Source organism: Siniperca chuatsi, linkage group LG17 (genome assembly GCF_020085105.1).
Source record: "Siniperca chuatsi isolate FFG_IHB_CAS linkage group LG17, ASM2008510v1, whole genome shotgun sequence".
NCBI classification, from domain to species: Eukaryota; Metazoa; Chordata; class Actinopteri; order Centrarchiformes; family Sinipercidae; genus Siniperca; species Siniperca chuatsi.
Window position 1 is genome coordinate 6697209 of NC_058058.1, and position 18775 is coordinate 6715983.

Consider the following 18775-nt stretch of genomic DNA (forward strand, 5'->3'; position numbering starts at 1 on the left):
TTAGGCAATGACATACCTTTATTTCAGACAGAAATGAAAGCTTCATTTGACAAATATTTATGACTTGAGGACATTTTCAAAATATAAAAATACTTCAACTGGCAAACACACAGAAAGCAAATACATTTTAAGGCCAACATGTGCAGGCAGCAAAAGCTCAGACAGTTCAGTGCTGTGCAGATATGAAAATGTGATTCACCTCTTTAACCTCCCAATAAAGGTCTCCAAGCATGCTCAGTTACCAGGAACACAGATATGTAGAGCTTCGTTACAAAAAAGTCGACAAACTCGATCACCGCTGGAATGTTACAGAAGCTCTTAGCAGTCCAAACACGTAAGCTTACAAAACAGACACGTCATAAACAGATAAGGGTGGAGCACGTTTCGGACAGAAACACTTATTTTCTTTGTGCAGAGGGCATATGTTAATACTGTGCCATGTTACAGTCCCTGAGAAAACACTGAACAGGCATGCAGCGATGTTAGTGCTAAGCTTGTTCACAGACCTCGGTCAAACAATATTTGCAGTTTATTCTTGACTTTTATGTTATTTTAACATTCTTGGATCACCAGATTTGTGCTTTCTATTTCACCAGGGTACTTTTAACAGTGCAAAACACATTTTCAATCACAGGAAGTTTTACCCTCTTGTAGATGTTTATACTTGATAGTTTGGCTCTATTGATAAGGATTTTTGAGGCAGATACCGATATTGATATTTGAGTTTAAACATTTTTGATAATGATATAGAAACAAATGTTTTGGATAAGGGCATCATATGCTAAAATTAGTTTTTTGGAGAATTTTGACCAAGATATGTAAAGAGTGAGACCCTTTATAGTAAAAAAAAGACCTAAGGCACATTCACTTCACCCTGTGATGACAAGGTTTCAACTCCTCTCTCAAGCTCTCTTTTTTTCATCACTTTTCATTTGAACAACCGACTGCAACACTATGAATGTCTTCCAGGAGAGACTGTCTGAAAATGTTTACTGTTATCCCAATATTCAAACAATATCGGGTCTCTCCACCCTCTCTATGACTGCAGGCTTTTCACCACGCCTTCATGCTAACATGCTGATGTTAAGAGGGTATAAGTTTACTGTGTTCACCATCTTAATTCAGTGTTTTAGCATGCTTAAATTTGCTAATTAGCACTAAAAGTACAGCTGAGGCTGATGGGAATGTCATTAATTTTTGCAGGTATTTGGTCATAAACCAAAATATTGGACAAATAAAAAATTTGACCCGATGATGTCGTCAGATGAAAAATCACTTAAGTTACAATTCATCCTGAGGGCAACATGAATGCGTACCAAATTTCATGGCAATCCATCCAGTGTTGTTGAGATATTTTGTTTGGACCAAAGTGGTGGGCCGACATTGCCATCCACAGAGCCGCTAGCATGGCTAAAAACAAACTTGTCAGAGCTCTCTGGTAGACAAACTTTGCGTTGGGCAGACTGTTTCTAAAATACCTAAACATTTTCTTTGGTATTTCTGTGCAGCAATTTCTTGTTACTCATCGGCCGATATATATGCTAATACTGAAATAGGCTAATATCGGCCATAATATCAGATTTATTGCTCGAGCTCTACTTTATAGATTCCTTACACTGTGCTTTGAGGGGGTAAACTCCACCCATCTGGTGCTCCAAGCTTGTTAAAACAAGTGCTTTGTCTTTTTTTGTACTATTTGATGCAAGTCTGCTTGTTAAGACACAAAATGCTGACACTTGGCACAATTCAGGCTGTAATACAATCCCGAAATAGCAAATGGCCAGTGGTGCATGCTTTGGTAATGTGTTACATGATAAAAATCTTTATGAACTTACGGAGGATTTTCCCCCAAAATGCTGGAAAAAAGAACAATTTGCATAATCTCATATCACAAAAACAGAACATGGGAAAGAATAATACTTCCAACTCTTTAAATTCTTAAATATCAAGGTCTGATAGGACTCTCATTCATTCAGGGATCTCCACTCTTTGAATACAACAGATGACATGAGGGGATCATGAACTGTAAATATTATCATGAGAGGAAGGCGCCATCCCCGTCCCCGTCCTTGTTTGGACCGGGGTCACTAAGGCAGCGTGATAGTTTCAGTTGGTCTTGCTCCTCCTGCTTGTCTGCCACTTTTGCCCTCAGCTGAGCGTCGCCTTTCAGAGCGCTGCTCTGATTGGTCTTCTGGGGTGATTCGTTCAACAGGCTGACGGCATCAGGAGGGCTGGGATGTGGCCGAGCTGTCTGGCCTCTGGGGCTCTCGCCGTCATCGTAAGTGTAAACCTGGTGCTCTGGGATACAGATACAGAGCAGTGATACGTTAGTGCTAAAACGTTTTCTACAAGCTGCTGCAAAATCATAAACAAGTAGTTTGGGCTTCAGTAAGAGTCGTTTTTAGGATGTTTAGGTGCTTTGTACCCTAAAACATCTTAATCTCAGAGTCTGTCTAATCCCTACCCTCAAACTTTTTAGTAATAATTCAGTTTAGTTGCGTATTTAATGAATATAAAAGGTACTGTCAATTCATGGTTGTGTAAAAGTTAAGAGTGAATGTGAATCAGGTTCTGCTCCACAGTGACTCTAAAGCAGCGTGAAAAGGCATATTTCTCCTTTATACCTTTTATCAAACGATAAGATAAATTCTGGGTTAAACATACAACCCAACTGACCTGAATCAAAGCAGACTTTTCTCACTGGCGTTGTTTCCTGGCGGTTTGCAGGAACTGTGAGGTAGTGACTCATCTGCGAATGAGACACAAACGTTTGTCATTTCAGAGCTTAAACACCTTAAGAATTTGAAAATCGCAACCAATAATCATAAATCTTTAAATTTAGTTAGACTTGAACTAAGATTTAGTTTCACATTACTCACTCTGAATCGTTGGACAAACCGAACATGTGAGATTATACAATAGACCCCATATTGAGGAGTACTGGGGTAAAATCGTTGGAAAACCTAACTTGATTTTTCATGTCCAGCTTGACACTGAAGCTCAGGTTTTGCTTCTCGGTTTACCCGGCCCTCATATTAAAGGCTGTTCAGTATTACATTTGCTGCCCGGAAAAATGGATTGCTCCGATGGATTGATAATACAACACCTACAATTGTGGGATGGCATAGACTGATATTTGAGCTAAGACCAATGGAATATTTAACATATAGATTTAAATGTAAAATGGGTGATTTTTTAAAAGACTTGAACATCCTTCTTTAAATTTACTGGTGAAAGACTTACAAATATTGTATTAAAAGGAATGATGGACTGCAGTAATGAAAAACTGGCTAATTGACATTTTTGGGTTATAAAGTGGGATTATTTATTTTTTTGTTTTTTACAATTTCTTTTTCAAAATTATTATTATTTTTTTAAATTCTTATTTAATTTCCCTTCTTTCTCTCCAGATGTTTATTTGTTGCATCACTGGCGACTGTAATTGGACTGAGCGTTTCCTTACACGTGTATAGATGCTTTATCTTCATCTTCCCATTTATACTTTCCCAACATATTTATGTGAGTGTGCAATCCTCTCTTTGAGTATATCATCTGCTATGTAAATCATATATCATGGATCTAAGTCAGACGTTTAGTTCTTGTGGCCGCTGTGTACTGATGGTGTCGTTAGAGCTGTTTGTATACAAATACTGTACAAAAACTCACCCTCCTCTCCATCTCCACCCGCTGCCTCCTGAAGCGAATTTCACTCACATTGTCCTCAAACGGGTCGATCATCAGGTCATGTCTGCTGTAGGAACGAAGCTGAGGACACAAAACCATGAACCACAGCGTCAGAAACGTTAATCTGCCTGCAACACGCATGCATCAACAAACCGACGGCTAAACTCTTCACTGTGTCACCGACCCTCTGTCTGGTCTTCTGCAGGTGGCCTCGCAGGATCTTTCTGATCTCTTCCTCACGACTTTTCGAGATGCTCGGGATCGCCCGTCGTCTGGCCGGCCCTCTTGGCTGAATGTTTCTGTGAAGACACACATAACATATCATGGCTATTTAAAAACAACAAACTATTCTACCAACAAATTCTATTAAAATGGCCTTAAGAGAAGTGAAAGCACAAAATGAGCCTGACATATTTCTGCAGCGGTTGATCTATATCGGTGGTTTACAACCTTATTGGCTTGTGATGCCTTATTTGAATACTTTTTAGAGGCAACAGAGATAAACTCATGACTTAATTACAAGGAAAAGGAAAAAATGGAGTAATGGCTGGAAAAATAAATATAGTTTTGTGCAGCAAAAATATTTTTGGCAGGTCCCAAACCACTGATCTATATTATGGCCAGAAGTGAATAAAAAAGCAGATTCTACTTTTGGACATAATTTCTCATCGTTAACCAGTGATCGATGACACCGGCTTTACTTCCACAGGTAAGATTTCAGACTTTACGTCTAACTGACTTTCCATCCTGTTTTATTTTGGAACAAAAAGCATAATATTTTGGTACCATATTAAATAAAAAAAACATACATGAATGTATGTGTTTTGTGATGTATTTCTGCTTCCTGCTTCAGACGCTTTGCTGCTTGCTTACATTCTTTTGCTGATATCCTTGTTTTTTTCTGCTAAAAGTTATCAGCAGCAGGTCCTGGATACTTATGAATGACTGGAACTTTAATTTATGAAAAGTCCCAGAAGGCTACAACCATATTTTTTAACACTTTTATTACTTCTTCAGTACTGCGCAAATGCTGTTCTCCTGTGCCTTTGATTGATTGGTTGCACTTTTATTTCCTTTGTTGCATTTGGGGCAACTTACAACTTATTACTGCTCTCTAACTGTATTTCTGGTCTATTCTATTTTTTATTTGATTTAATTTTATCTATTTAAAAAAAATCTTAATTGATTTTATTCTGTTTTTTATTGCTTATTGTTTTTGAATGTCATTCTAATGCTATTCTTTGTGTAAAGCTCTTTGAATTGCCTCTGTGTTAGAAATGTGCTATATAAATAACACTGCCTTTTTGTCACGTAACATTAGTGGTATTTAACCATGCATATAGTCTTGTTTTTGAGATATCCGTCTCTGAGATTTTATACAGTAACACCAATGTATCTTTTTAGAGAAAATGTCTCAGTTACTCTGGATAATCTATAAAACTGTCACCACTTTTCATTCTTTGATAGAAACTCACGACCAGGACATTTCTAGTATTCAACCTCAGGACTATGTGAAAAACATAATTTGTACTCATGACTTATGACTGACACTTACTGCATGGAGACGGACGATACAATTGTGGGCAGCTTGGCGGAGCTCCCACTCTCCACCACCATCATGGCCTGTTTCATCTCCATCTTGTTGTAGAAGGAGATGAGCTGAGGCTCGGTGGAGCGGTCGCCTGCGATCAGCCACCTCTTCACGTAGGCCTTGTTGAAGCGGTTCAGCCTGAATCCAGCAGAAACAAAATCACTCATCAGTTAAGCTTTTTAAAAAATGTTATTTTCTAAGGTGTCTCTGGACATGTATACTGTGTCTCAGTCCCACTCACCTTCATGCAGGTCCCCCGACCAAACAGAAAGCGTGACCACCATGACCACGGTGGAAGTACCACTGCAGGGAACTGTGTGTTTTGGCCCTGGACCATCCGTATACCCACTATTACTACTGCTAAATTCAAATATTACATCATATGAGGGAATAGAGGATAAAATCTTACTGGGGTTAATGTAAGTCAAGGTTCTTAATTACAACATTGGGATTTCCTGTCACACTGAAGCACCAAACCTTTGCAGCAGCAACATGGGGGAATTTGTGCAGCATCATATTCACACAAAAAAAGTCCCCTTCAGCTTAGAGCCACAGTAAAAAAAGATTTTCCACCCTTTTAGGTAATTCCCTCCTCATATAATTTATTTATTTTACAATATATAACATCAGTAGGTATCCTCAGACATCTTTGAACCCCACTCATCATATAAAACCTGCTCGCACATGAACATGAGCGTCACCCCAGAGTGTTTAAAACCAAAATCTTGACGCAACTGAAAGGTAATTTCTTTGTGGATATGTTAAGAAAAAAAAAATCATACTTGTCTTTCCAGTGATGATGTCCATAATGACCACAGATGTCTTCAATTCCTGTGAGGAGATGATCCAGGAACTGAAGACAGAATGAGTTTTCATATGCTCTTATAGAGTATCTTAATGATGAACAATAAACAAAAATGGGATTTAAAAAGTCTGAAGTCAACACAAGTTTGATCTTTTTTGTCCTTTTATGTCTTGTACTGTATTGCAACTCTGTTCCTCTATTGTTTTGCTGTGAAACAAATTATTATTGATCTCACCTGTGTGTGAATCTCCTCATTAATCGATCTGTTGCTCTCCTTCTTCTTCTTCACTGCCAGAAGCTCCACCAGAGGCCTGATCGTCATTCCCTGAAGACAGAGAGAAACAGGAGTTAGGTCATGTGGAAATGACGTGCATTGTATTTATCAGTGTAGACTGTATTCATTCACAAATAATGTAGACTTAGATTCCAGTGTCGGTTGCGTAGGACTGTTTCCGACTCGCGTGATCCAAACAATTCTAATAACTTCGGAGTCCAATAGTAAAAACATTTCATAACATGTTTTTCTCAAACAAGAAATACTGCTTTAAACCATATTTGTCTGCGTTTAACCTTTCAAAACAAACATTTTCACTGCGGTCATAAAACAGTTTGCTCTCCCGCTTGCCATACACAACAGGAGGCACCCATCTGTATTAAAGGTGTGGTCTAACAGCACACTTCTTTCCTCTGGCTCTACCTATCCACCGTACTATACCATTCAATTAAAAATATAACAAAATCAAGGGTACTTAAATATTTCGACCTATATAATGTCTTTGCATGCAAACAATATAACTAAATTTACATATTTTTACATGACCACAATAACAAAAAATACATTTTTTATTCTATTTCTGCTCTAACAAATAACTTTGATTTTATCAGTATTTCTTAAAAAAAGGACGCAACGTGTACAGATTTGTGCAAGTTGTTGCAGTTCCAGTTAGTCGCCAACAGAGGTCAATAACGGTTACTGGTTACCAATATGAAGGACAAAAACTGACTTATTACAAAAAAGGAACGACAGAATAAATTAAGCTTCTGGTTGACTATTTCTTTTTAATTTTAATAAGTAATGAGTTTAAATTTGGTCATTCGTAACTTTATGCCTTCGCAAATAAAACACAGAAATGTAAATGTTTGTCATGAAGTACTCGACATTTCTCACCTGCACAAAGACAGTGAAGAAGATGACTGTGATGATGGCGGTGAGAAACATGTTCTTCATCTCGTTGTTGGTCAGCAGGAACCCCAGTGAGAAGGCTATAGCACCTCGCAGGCCACCGTAGGCCACGATGAACTGGTCCTTTTTGGTCAACTTCACAATACGGAATTTATTGATGATGTATGTGAGGCCAATGACTCCTGAAACACATGAAGCAACATAAAAGAGTTCAGAAAGAAGAGCAACGGGAAGAGGAAAGGAGGGATCGGGAGGACACCAAGAACTACAAACTAATATTAATAATATCTTATTATTCATTACATATCTGTTTGAATATAATCTACACTATAAAGTGTTCAGATCAAATAATACATCATATCTCTTGAAAGATGCAATCAGCAATACTTTACTGTCTCTTTGCACAAATTAGGGAGCTCCAGACTTTTAAAAAAATGTAATAGAGTTGAAAAGTGGAAGAAGTCGCTGGTGTTTTTCTAAATACTTAAAATTCACATTTGTTAAGTTTTCCTCAAAGTTCCTCAACATATAAAATACTCTTGGATAATTTAACACTACAATAGGTTTATGTGTTGGCCATCAGTTTTAATCATTTCAACTTTGTTTCTGACAAATCATGCCAATTTTTTAAACGACAATTGAAAACTTACTTATTCAACGTTGCCTTTAACTTTTATCTTCCTTTGTTTGATTCTTATCTCTTACATATTTTATCGTTCTTATGCCTTCCTTGTTTTATTTCTATCATTCATATATTCTATTGTTCTTAACATATCTGTTCTTGTTATTTGCTGCCTCTTTTGTTTGTTTGTTGTTTGTTATTCATTTGATTGCTTGGTTTTATTGCACAGTACTTGTTTTAATTTGCCTGTTTTTATTTATTCTCTTATTTCTTCCCTTTATTGTAAAGCACTTTGAGCTACACCCCCTGTATGAAAGGTGCTATAGAAATAAAGTTTTATTATTATTATTATTATGTTTTTTCTGTCTCTTTGGTGGATGGCTCTAAATACTCCAATACCCATGAGCCTCAGCTGCTGTTGCTACCTTGCTATGGAGAAGAAGCCACGTGCGAATCAGAGCTGTGGCAAATTTAAAACACTTCACTGTTGCATTTGGGAACAAAACCAAAGTTGTTGAATTCATCAAAAAAATTTAAACTGCAGAATGTTTTTCCAGGTTTCTACAAAGTCTAATATTTATTTTCCGCTAGCTGTTAGCAGCACAAACAACAAAATTTTAAGCTTAACTGTTGGATTTTTAGTTAGATAGCTAATATTGACAAATATTAACATCCAGTAGTACTCTCATTGTCCTTTGTTTTGCTTACTGTGTTTATTTAGTTTACATATAGGAATGTAATACATATGAAACTTGAAATGTGAGGTGTGCTAACTTCAGCTTTTACCGCTCGCAGGAACGGTGCTAGCAGTAAGTCAGTTTGAGCTTGGTGAAGACGCAGATATTAGTGTAAAGATTTAGTCAGAAAAACTGAAAAAATTGTTATAGTGTTCGGCCTGGGAATTTTTCTCTGAATTCGGTCACCTAATGGGCAGTAAAGTTAAATTCATTGGTCAATTACAGAATTAGTTCAAAAGGACATGATTGCCAATGTTGGTATGTATACAGCTACCACTAAATGTCACTAAGGAACCATATTTTATTGAGTAAGTAAGTAATACATCTGATTATTATGGTTAACTTCTTTCTAATCCTTTTTTACCTTACAGGGAAACGATGTTGACCTCATTAGTGCAGAAATAGGCCAAAATGACAAAAATGCAGGAATATATTTAAATGAATCCTGTGATGTTAGTTAGCCAGTTAATCCAGACAAAAGTCACTGTTTGACCACGTTTAGTTGTACTGACCGAGCACTCTTGACACCAGACAGAGGATCACGGTGAAAATGACGAAAATCCAGTTCCAGGCGTGAGGACCTGCCACCGTGGAAACACCGAGGAAGATGAAGATGAGCGTCTCGCTCACGCTGCTCCACATCTTCAGGAAATATTTGATGGTGGTGTACGACTTGTGGGAGATGTTGGCCTCCACGTATGGCCGCATGATCACGCCACATGCTATCAACCTGTTTGGGACAGGAAGGAAACAAGGAGAGAGTTATGAACTTACCAACACAGAGTGAGGTTTGGCATTGCATGACTTAGCCAGTTAGTTTCTGCAGGTTTTAAAGCTGAACGAAACAATATTTCTACACGAAGTACAACTGTTACTAACCAAATCATAAAGTGTGGCTGCAATACAGAAGTCCAACACATCCCCTACTAATTGAAACACTGTAAATTTGTTTTGTTTTATTTAAAAACTGCAATAAGGCTTTGGAAATCTGTCCAGTGTGATCACTTCTCCACCTACAGGAGGTGATAAAACAAAACATAAAGAGATATTTTGACATTTTGGAAAATACGGCTTTTCGCTTTCTTGCTGAGAGTCGAAGATTGACACCACTCTCATGTCTGTACGCTAAATATGAAGCTGGAGCCAGCAGGCGGTTAGCTTAGCTTAGCATAAAGGCTGGAAGCAGAGGGAAACAACTTGCCTAGCCCTGTTCAAAGGTAAAAAATCTGCCTGTTAGCACATCTAAAGCTCACTAATTAACACATGAAATCTCGTTTTTTATTTTTTACCGAAACTACTGTGAAACCACTGTGAGGTTTGCCAGGCAAGATAAAGATATAACGACATATAACATGTTAATTAGCTCTAGAGGAGCTGTAATACAGATTCTTTTAACATTTGACAGAGTCAGGCGAGCTGTTTCCCCGTTTCCAGTCCTTATGCTAAGCTAAGCTAAATGGCTGCTGACTGTAGCTTTAAATTTAACACGTGGATAAAAGTGTGGTGTCGATTTTCTCATCTCACTCGGTGAATAAGCGTGTTTTCCAAAATGTCAAACTATTCCTTTAAGTGAAAAACTTCAACTAAAATGACTAAGAAAAGGCAGATATTTAATTCACTGGTATTTAATTCATCATTTTACTCAAAGTTTTCACTCCGTATTTCTAACTCCTCCACTGGGACAAACTTTTGGGGCCATCAGGTTTATGGACTGTAGTGAATCATTCATGGTGGCTGTGGATTTGATAAGATAACATTTATTCTTGTCCTGTGTAGCTTTTAACAAGCATGTTAAAAACTGAAAACGGAGACAAGCAGGTATACGTTTTACCGAAGAAGAATAACAATCCCATACATTAGGACATATATCATCATCATCAGTAGGCACAGAGGCTGAGTGACTTACGACATGATCCCCGACAGATGGAAGACCTCAGCAGAGAGGTAAGCCATGTAGCTGTAGAGGAAAACGAACAGGGGCTCGATGACTCGGGTGTGCGAGGTGAAGCGGGAAGTGAAGGCACCCAGGAGGCCGTAGATGCCTCCCACCATGAGGCCTCCCACTGAAACCACGAAGAAACAGACCACACCGAGGAGGGCGTCGACCACAGTCACAGTTCCTGCGTGGGAAAACTCCTCGAACAGGTGATACAGAACCTGCATAGCGAGAAACACATTTCCTGAGTCTTTTGTTGTCTGTTTTGTGTTTCGTTCAAGTTAAACTGTCAACCGTGTACTTGTTATCTTTGCGAAGGAGGTTTTGTTCTTTGTTTATTAACAGGATATCTCAAAAATCTGGATCAAGATGCAGATCCATGTTTTTTTTATTATTGGATTTTGACTTGAAAAGATCTGGCACGTGTATCCCATGATTATCTCTGTGTGTATTTTTAATGCTGCTCATGATTCAGATGGAGATTAAAATCTTCCTTCACAATTATTTCTAAATTTCTGACCTCAAGAATTTTCTTTAATGCAACTTTCACTCAGTTACCAGTTTATTAGGTACACCTAGCTAATTATACAGGGAAGCGTTTGTTTATTTAGTCTACCCTCATTGATAGAAATGGGGTGGACAAAATAATAGAAACACCTGTCAGTATAACAATACAGCACCACAAACTACATCCTCCAGGAGACAGCACAGACGTGAATTAATAGAAAATTGATCACAGTTTGCTCCATATTATCAGTGATTGCCTGTTAAGAGGGCTGATCTGATAATCTGATAATCACTCATATGATTGGATAATGAATACAGACTGAAGCAGAGACAGAACAAAAACAAGGATGTGAAGAAAATGTCACTTAAATTTAAAAAGGCAGCTTCTGTTTGGCAGATAAACCCTACAGATTTGTATCTGACTGCTCCTGTTTCAGCTTTGTGGCTTTATTTTTAATGTTTTAATTAATATTTCTTAATGTCTCAGTGAGTGGACATATTGTAAATTAAACAGTAATGCACTTCTGAAAGCAGTGGTGGAAGATGTACTCAGATGATGTTCTTAGGTAAAAGTACAGACGTATTATCAGCAAAATGTACTTTAAGTATCAAAGTGAAAATATATATTTTATCATCAGGTGGCTAAAACTAATGCATTACTGCTTAAGGAGGATTTTACTGTTGTAGCTGGGCGAGGTTAGAGCTGAAACAATAAACATAATCAAATAATCATTTATGTCATTTATGTCATTTTTCGGGCAAAATACTAAACATGTTTCAGATTTTCAATTGTGAGGATTTGCTGCTTTTGTTTTTCTTTGTGATAATAAACTGACTTAACTGACAAACTGATAAACTGACTTATAAAACTGATTTAAACTCATTTTTCACAATTTTCTGACATTTTATAGACCAAACGATTATTGGTAATGAAAATACTTATTAGTTGCAGCCTCATTTGAGGTGTTACTGTGTCTAATTCCTTTATATACCTATAGTTACTGTCAGTCGGGCCCCTCCAAAGGTTCACAAGATAAATCTGAGGGGTCATGAGATGATTAATGGAAGAGGAAAGAAGAACAAACAAAGTTCTGATACACAAATGTAAAATTTTTTGGGTGAAATATTGGATAATCTGACCTCTTTTGGCCCCAAACAGTAATTTAAATGAAACCATCTGAAAAGTTTAGAGGTGAAATGTTTTACAGGTGATCCAGACAGTTTTTTTTGTATGGGGTCAAGCCAAAAATGTTGGGATGCACTGGATTAATCTTTAACAATGTGTTGTATTTTATAAGATTATCCACTGTTTTTTAATGTAAAATCTAAATTTAAAATGTAACCAGTAACTCCTGCTGTAAGATAAATGTAGTGGAGTAAAAAGTACAGTATTTCCCTCTGAAATGTAGTGGAAGAAGTATTTGGATCTTTAACTCAACCTGCAATACCACAATGTAGAAATACTCTGTTACAAGTCTTGCATTCAAAATTTTACTTAAAAAGTACAGACGTATTATCAGAAAAATGTACTTAAAGTATCAAGAGTAAACCATACTCATTGTGCAGTAAATGGTGTAATGATGTGTTAGCATGTCAGGCCATTTTAATGTTGTAGCTGGTCGAGGTGGAGCTCGTTTTAACTACTTTATATACTGTTTGGTAGTTTGAGCCTTAGTAATGTCTCATTTTAAAAACTATTTTTACTGTATTAAAATATTAAAACTTAATCTTAAAAGTAACTAGTAACTCCAGTTGTCAAAAAATATGTGTAAAAAGTACAGTATTTCCTCCTTCGCTTCACTCACCACAGTGACGGCGTCGTTGAGGAGCGACTCCCCGAACACGAGGATGTGCAGCAGCTCGTTGATGTGGATCTCCTCGAACACGGCCAGGACGGCCACGGGGTCCACGGCCGAGATGATGGAGCCGAACAGCAGGCAGGACAGCAGGTCCACGCTGCCCAGCCTGGCTCCTTCAATCTGACACACGGCGTACATCATCCCGCCGATGAAGAAGGCGTTCCACAGAGTCCCCACCACCGCGAACACCAGGATGGTGCCCATGTTCTCCGTGAAGGCCCGGATGGGCAGGAAGTATCCGGCATCGAGGATGATGGGAGGCAGCAGGTAGAGGAAGAAGAGCTTGGAGTCGAGGACGGGGGCTTCCTCTCCGATGGCTTTGATGAAGCCGCCCACCAGCAGACCAACGAAGATCAGCAGACAACTCTCTGGGACAACGTTCGACACCGTGGGAATAATGTGAAAAGCTGCGGAGAGAGAAGGTTTAAAGATTTTAACTTTTAAACATCAGATAAAATGTAAACACCATCCCTACTATACTAATGCCTACGTGCCATTCTGGTCATACATTTTAACATTTGTCCATTATTTTTAAGCATTTTTTTAAACTTACAAAGTGTGCAACATTTTCGGTTCCTCACTATAATTGTTTCATAAATTCCCCCTTTTAACAGAAATACAATGATTTTTCTTACATTAGTCCTAACCCTTTGTTTCTTAAACATGCATACTCCTCTCATGTCATATTGATTTCCTCTCATTTTAAACAGCTTTTGGACCCTTTCGGGTAGTAATTTGTTGTTTACCTTCTACGAAGTCTTGAATTTTAGAGCCTTTGATTTAATAAAAGTGGGTTAGTTGGTTCTTGATAAGCAGCTGTTTACAATTTGTATTGTTCTCTTATGAGAAGATTAATCATGTGATCACTTTATTACTCCTAAATTGGCATTTTTAAGTGTACTTCTCATAAGCTTAATTCATTGGGGCCCAGGAGTTATTTCAAATGTGCTGAAACATTTATCAAGAACGAATACCAAACATTATCTGGTTCCATCATCCCAAACCGCTGCTTTTCTCTGTTTTGTATCTTTGTAAATTGACTATCTTTGGATTTTGGACAGTTGGTCGGACAAAACAAGTAGCGTGAAGACAGCGTTTTTCAATATTTTTCGACATTTTATCAATTAAACGATTACTGAATACTAATATAAAATAAATGCAGAAGAGATTGTTTTATAAGTAAAGTTGTGGCATAAGTAAATACATCAGGACCTAAGATTCACTGCAGGACATAAAAAAAAGAGATTATCACCTGACCTTGTACAAAGACTATTTTTAGTGATTTGGTATGACAGTAAAAAATGATCCACTCAGTTATTTGTACTTCACTGCAACGTCCTCATGAAATATAAAACATGCTGCAGCTGCTGCAGGGGAACAAACAGGCTGTTTATGGGAACAGAAATATCTGTCTAAAAATATCTGCATGGTTTAAATTTTATGTATTTAATCTGTATTCACCTGGGAACTCTTCACTATCAGCCTTTAGTGGATGTTACTGAAATGAAAAATCAAGGCCTGCAACCAACAATCATTTTCATTGTTCATTAATCTGTTTTTCTCGACTGACTGATTTATCATTCAGTCCATAAAATGCCAGAAAATAGTGGAAAATTACCATCACAAGTCCCAAGATCCCCAAGGCGACGTCTCCATTTTTTATTGTTTAGTCTAAACTTCAATCCAAAACCCTAACATATATAATTTACGATGATATTAAACAGAGAAGAGCAGGACATCCTCACATTTGAGAACAGGAAACCAGTGAACGTTTGTCATTTCTTTTACTCAGTTTTCTGGCTCTTCTCTAATTTCTCTAATCTCTTTTACCTCTTTGGTAACAATCTGAGAAAAAAATTAAAATCACTCTTTGGTTGAACTGCAGACTCTAACTTATGTCCACACTGAGGCCATAGCCGGTGATGAGAGGTCACAAGTACACTTCACGCTTCATTTTAAGAGGTCACAAAAAACAAAAAATGGTGTAAATTGGACTAATTGGTCGTTTCAACACTAGAAAAATCTCCCTCTTCTGGACCTGAACACTAACAAAGCGACATCACTGACAGAAACTAATAATGCAGGAAAAAAAAAAAACATACATAAGCAATAATATTTTTTCATCTCTTTTACATTTTAAAGAGACATATGTTTTGCATAAGTGGGTCAAAATGACCTAAATGCATTTCCTATGAAAATGTGTAGGGATCTTTCCTCCTTATCAGTTATTTCTGTCAGATATATTTTGTATTTACATCTCAACTGTTACACACCAGGACAATTTTACATTTGATACAAAATATGTAAATCACTAAACTGATAGCTATTTTTTTTACACAACATTTACAATCTGTTATTCCAACGAAATTATCCTACTTTATAGCTAGCTAACATTAGCTTGCCGGCTAACATCACTGTAGTTTTGGTTGAACTGTTAGCATAGGTAGCATAACAACAAATGTGATGGTGAAAATGACAAACATTACAAACTTTAAACCTGCGGTTACTGATTTTTTGGCCACTTGGGGGCAGTGAAAAAGTTGATGCACTGAACTTTTTAGCAAACAGCTGCTGATTTACACATCCAGCAGTTATGGAGCAACATTAACAATCATCAGGAGTCGTGTTTCTGACCACCTGATGAATGTAAGTCCAATACTCCCTCTGTTTAAGTTCTGATTTTGGTCTCCACCAACTCCTGAGGGAAATATCAGGCTCTTTAGCTGCTAAACGCTCCACTGTGCTCACCAGCTAGTCTCTAACTGTGTCTGTCTGCCGACCGTGACATCACATGACATCTCTGTGTCATGTGACGTGGGGTCCAGGCCGCTGTAACAAACGTTTTCTGCGATGTTTTCTGCAGCCAGCGGTCTTGTGTGCAGCTGTCCTCGCCCCCTCCTCTCCTCTCTGACTCTGCACACTGGGGTCTTTGTTATCGAGCAGTGCATTAGGACAGGAAGTCGGACCGGCCCTCGGAGACAACAGCTGGACGAAAGAGATAAGATGCCAGAGAGCTTCGCTCTGCTCACTCAGCCAACGACAAACCGCAAGAGAGATTCCTACAGCCAATCAGAATAATCTCTGACCAGCGTTTAGACATTGAACATGGTGGCATGGTGGATAATACAACAATAACAAAGCCAAATTGCTTCATTGTTTATACTTAAACTGTCCTGTAATGAGGGCTGTAGCTGCACTGAGGTCAGCAAGATCATGTCCAATACTTCATGTTTCTGAAAACTACAAAGTTTACATACAAAGTTTATTTGTACGGCAACAGTTCATACAAATGCTGTTCAAAGTGTTTTACAGGCAACAGAAAAAAAGGAAAAGAGAAGTACAATAGTGATTAAGATACATAAAAACAATTACTGAGGATGCTAAATTAAATATTTAGAGATATCTAACTGCTGTGGACCATGGACCAACTGCAACTAGCAAATATTAGATTTGGCTTTTAGTTTTCTAAGGATGCACCGATACAACGTTTTCTCTCCCGACACAGATTCTGATGCCTCGACTCTTGATATCTGCTGATAACGAGTATCGATCCGATACCAGTGTTTTCTTTTCCCCCAACTTAAAATTGAAATCTGTATGTCACACTGTGTGAGGCTCATTATAATCATTTTCATGTAAAATAACATGAGGCCAGGGTTGGTGGTCTGACTGAATCAATGTAACTGATGGCAGAAACGCAGTGGTGTTGTTAAATGACATTAAGTGTGAGTTTTTATTCTACAATCACACATATTATACATGTTGTGTTTTTCGTGGCTGATACAGATTATTTTCTGACTAAATGTGTTAAAAAATAAAACAATCAAAATAAAAGAGATTTAGTATTATTTTTTATCAAGAGCCCAAATGAGATACCGATATAAATATTTAGAGTTTAGAAACAATATATCTGCAAACCTTTATTTTTTATTTTTTTACAAAAAAAACAAGGATCCCTTAAATTTGGTTTGAGCGGGGCATTTTACATTTGAAAAATACATTTCTTAATGCTCCCTGGAGGACAAACTTTGTAATGGAGATACTATTTTAAAATTGCTTTGGCATTTCTGTACTGCAATTTCCTCGAACTCATAAGTCGACATATACAAAGATACTGATATATCTGTGATAAGCTAATATCAGTCAGTATTGGTCAGTTTGGCTCTATTTAGTGTAATATGAAACAAAAATTTGACTATAATGTAGAGATAAAATCTACACTTAATATACTTGAAATGAATAAATAAAATTTTGTGATTTTCTTAAACGCTCTGAAAATTGTACAGAGTTTGGTTGGTGGCTGGTCAAACATTTCTTGGGTGGGTGGGATCACGGTAAAAACAGAACAACATAAAAAAGAACATAACAACACTGAAAAAACATTAAAATTGAGTCTCTCAGAAGAATTGAGCAGGCCGACTGCCTGAGGAATAAATGACTTCTTAATGACTTCTCTTAAGTTCTTTGTAGCCAGAGGCATCCTGTAGTGTCCAGAGTTTAGCCTTTCAACAAATGAGCAGCGTAGTTGTGTCAGAGCTAAAGGTAGACTTATTATAAATCTCCAGAGAGATACATTTAATCCCTCTAATTGGTCTGAACAGCTGCTTTCAAACCCCTTGACAAGGCTGAATTTAAAATCCAATCCTTCAACATTTGCTTCGACTACAGACAGACAGACGCTCACACCATCAGGTCCTAAAATAGGTTTGTGGAACATAACTGGAGCAGTCTGTGGAAGGAATATCCAGTGTTTCAGCAGCGGTGAAGCTAGAAGATATAGGCCATAGGATACAGGAGACTCATCCCCAACTGAACATTTGGGTTTTTTTGTTTAAAGTGTTTTCATAACTGTCTTTCACCCTCTGAGGGAGACGAGTTTGATTTTAGTCCATTAACAGAACAGAAAACTGCCTTTATTTCATCTTAAAAATATTTCGAGAGTAAAAGCAGAAAGCAAAGCAGAAAAACTGCATTTATGTCTTGTTGGGTGGAATATTGCAAAGTCACTGATCTGCCCAAAACGACCGTGGGCTCCCCAAAGATAATACAAAATGCTGCAACCAGAACTCTAATAAGAAAGAACAAATTACACCAATTTGACTTTTTGTCTGTAAAGCTCTACACAGCCTTTGTCCAGAGTATCTCTCTGACCTGTTCATCCAATATGAACCTTCTACCTCCGGGAATAAACAGATTGCATTATATATGCAAAAGCAGAATAAAAACATGCCTTTTCTCCTGTACATCTAACTGTTGTGTTTGTATTTTAACTGCATCTGATTGTTGTAGCTTTTATTGTTGCAATTATTGGCTCTCGGTCAAAAGACGTGCTCACATTGTTTTACAACTATGGATTTTGGTGTTGTATTATTTTTTGATTTTGTGAATATGGGTGATGCATGAAAGACTGACATGGCTGTTCACACATGACACATTTAAATTAACCAGTTACTTGAAGAAAGCCTGAGAGATGAGAAAACATTTATCACGATAAACTGTAGGCTTGTGGCGGTTTTTGGCGTCCATTTTATTTGAAACCCTTCACATAAATATGTTATTTTAAAGTATATAGAAGCACATATAATGTTGTAACTGATGTTTTTCTTTTCCTTTTGGTTGTGTGTGAAGATGCACGTAATATTTGTTTGATGTTTGATAAGTAACGGTGTCTTGTAATCCGACGTGGGATGGATCAAACGTTTGGCGTGACACAGAAATAAACAGTAACTACCTGACTGTATCTGTTTGGCTAGTCTTGCATGTATGTATATGTATGTACAGTATATATATGTCTGCTTATGTGTGCGTGTATGTATATGAAATGTGCTATATAAATAAAGTTGTTTGCTTG

The 18775-nt window shown here is 37.4% G+C and overlaps 1 protein-coding gene across 3 annotated transcripts in view; it reads right to left on the reverse strand.

Annotated features, from left to right (window-relative positions):
* Positions 1 to 18775, reverse strand: part of LOC122864973 (Na(+)/H(+) exchanger beta-like) — a 20340-nt gene continuing 1565 nt past the window's right edge. For 2 of the 3 annotated variants that reach the window (XM_044172814.1, XM_044172813.1), the window contains exons 2-12: positions 12871 to 13331; positions 10529 to 10779; positions 9135 to 9352; positions 7249 to 7445; positions 6316 to 6405; positions 6058 to 6128; positions 5240 to 5413; positions 3869 to 3983; positions 3667 to 3765; positions 2677 to 2749; positions 1 to 2298 (exon numbers count right to left, since the gene is read on the reverse strand). In XM_044172814.1, the coding sequence (XP_044028749.1) occupies positions 2036 to 2298; positions 2677 to 2749; positions 3667 to 3765; positions 3869 to 3983; positions 5240 to 5413; positions 6058 to 6128; positions 6316 to 6405; positions 7249 to 7445; positions 9135 to 9352; positions 10529 to 10779; positions 12871 to 13331 (2012 nt within the window). In that variant the 3' untranslated portion in view covers positions 1 to 2035. Of the gene's footprint in view, positions 2299 to 2676; positions 2750 to 3666; positions 3766 to 3868; positions 3984 to 5239; positions 5414 to 6057; positions 6129 to 6315; positions 6406 to 7248; positions 7446 to 9134; positions 9353 to 10528; positions 10780 to 12870; positions 13332 to 15672; positions 15820 to 18775 lie in introns of those variants that run through there. The other variant, XM_044172815.1, reaches the window with a different exon arrangement.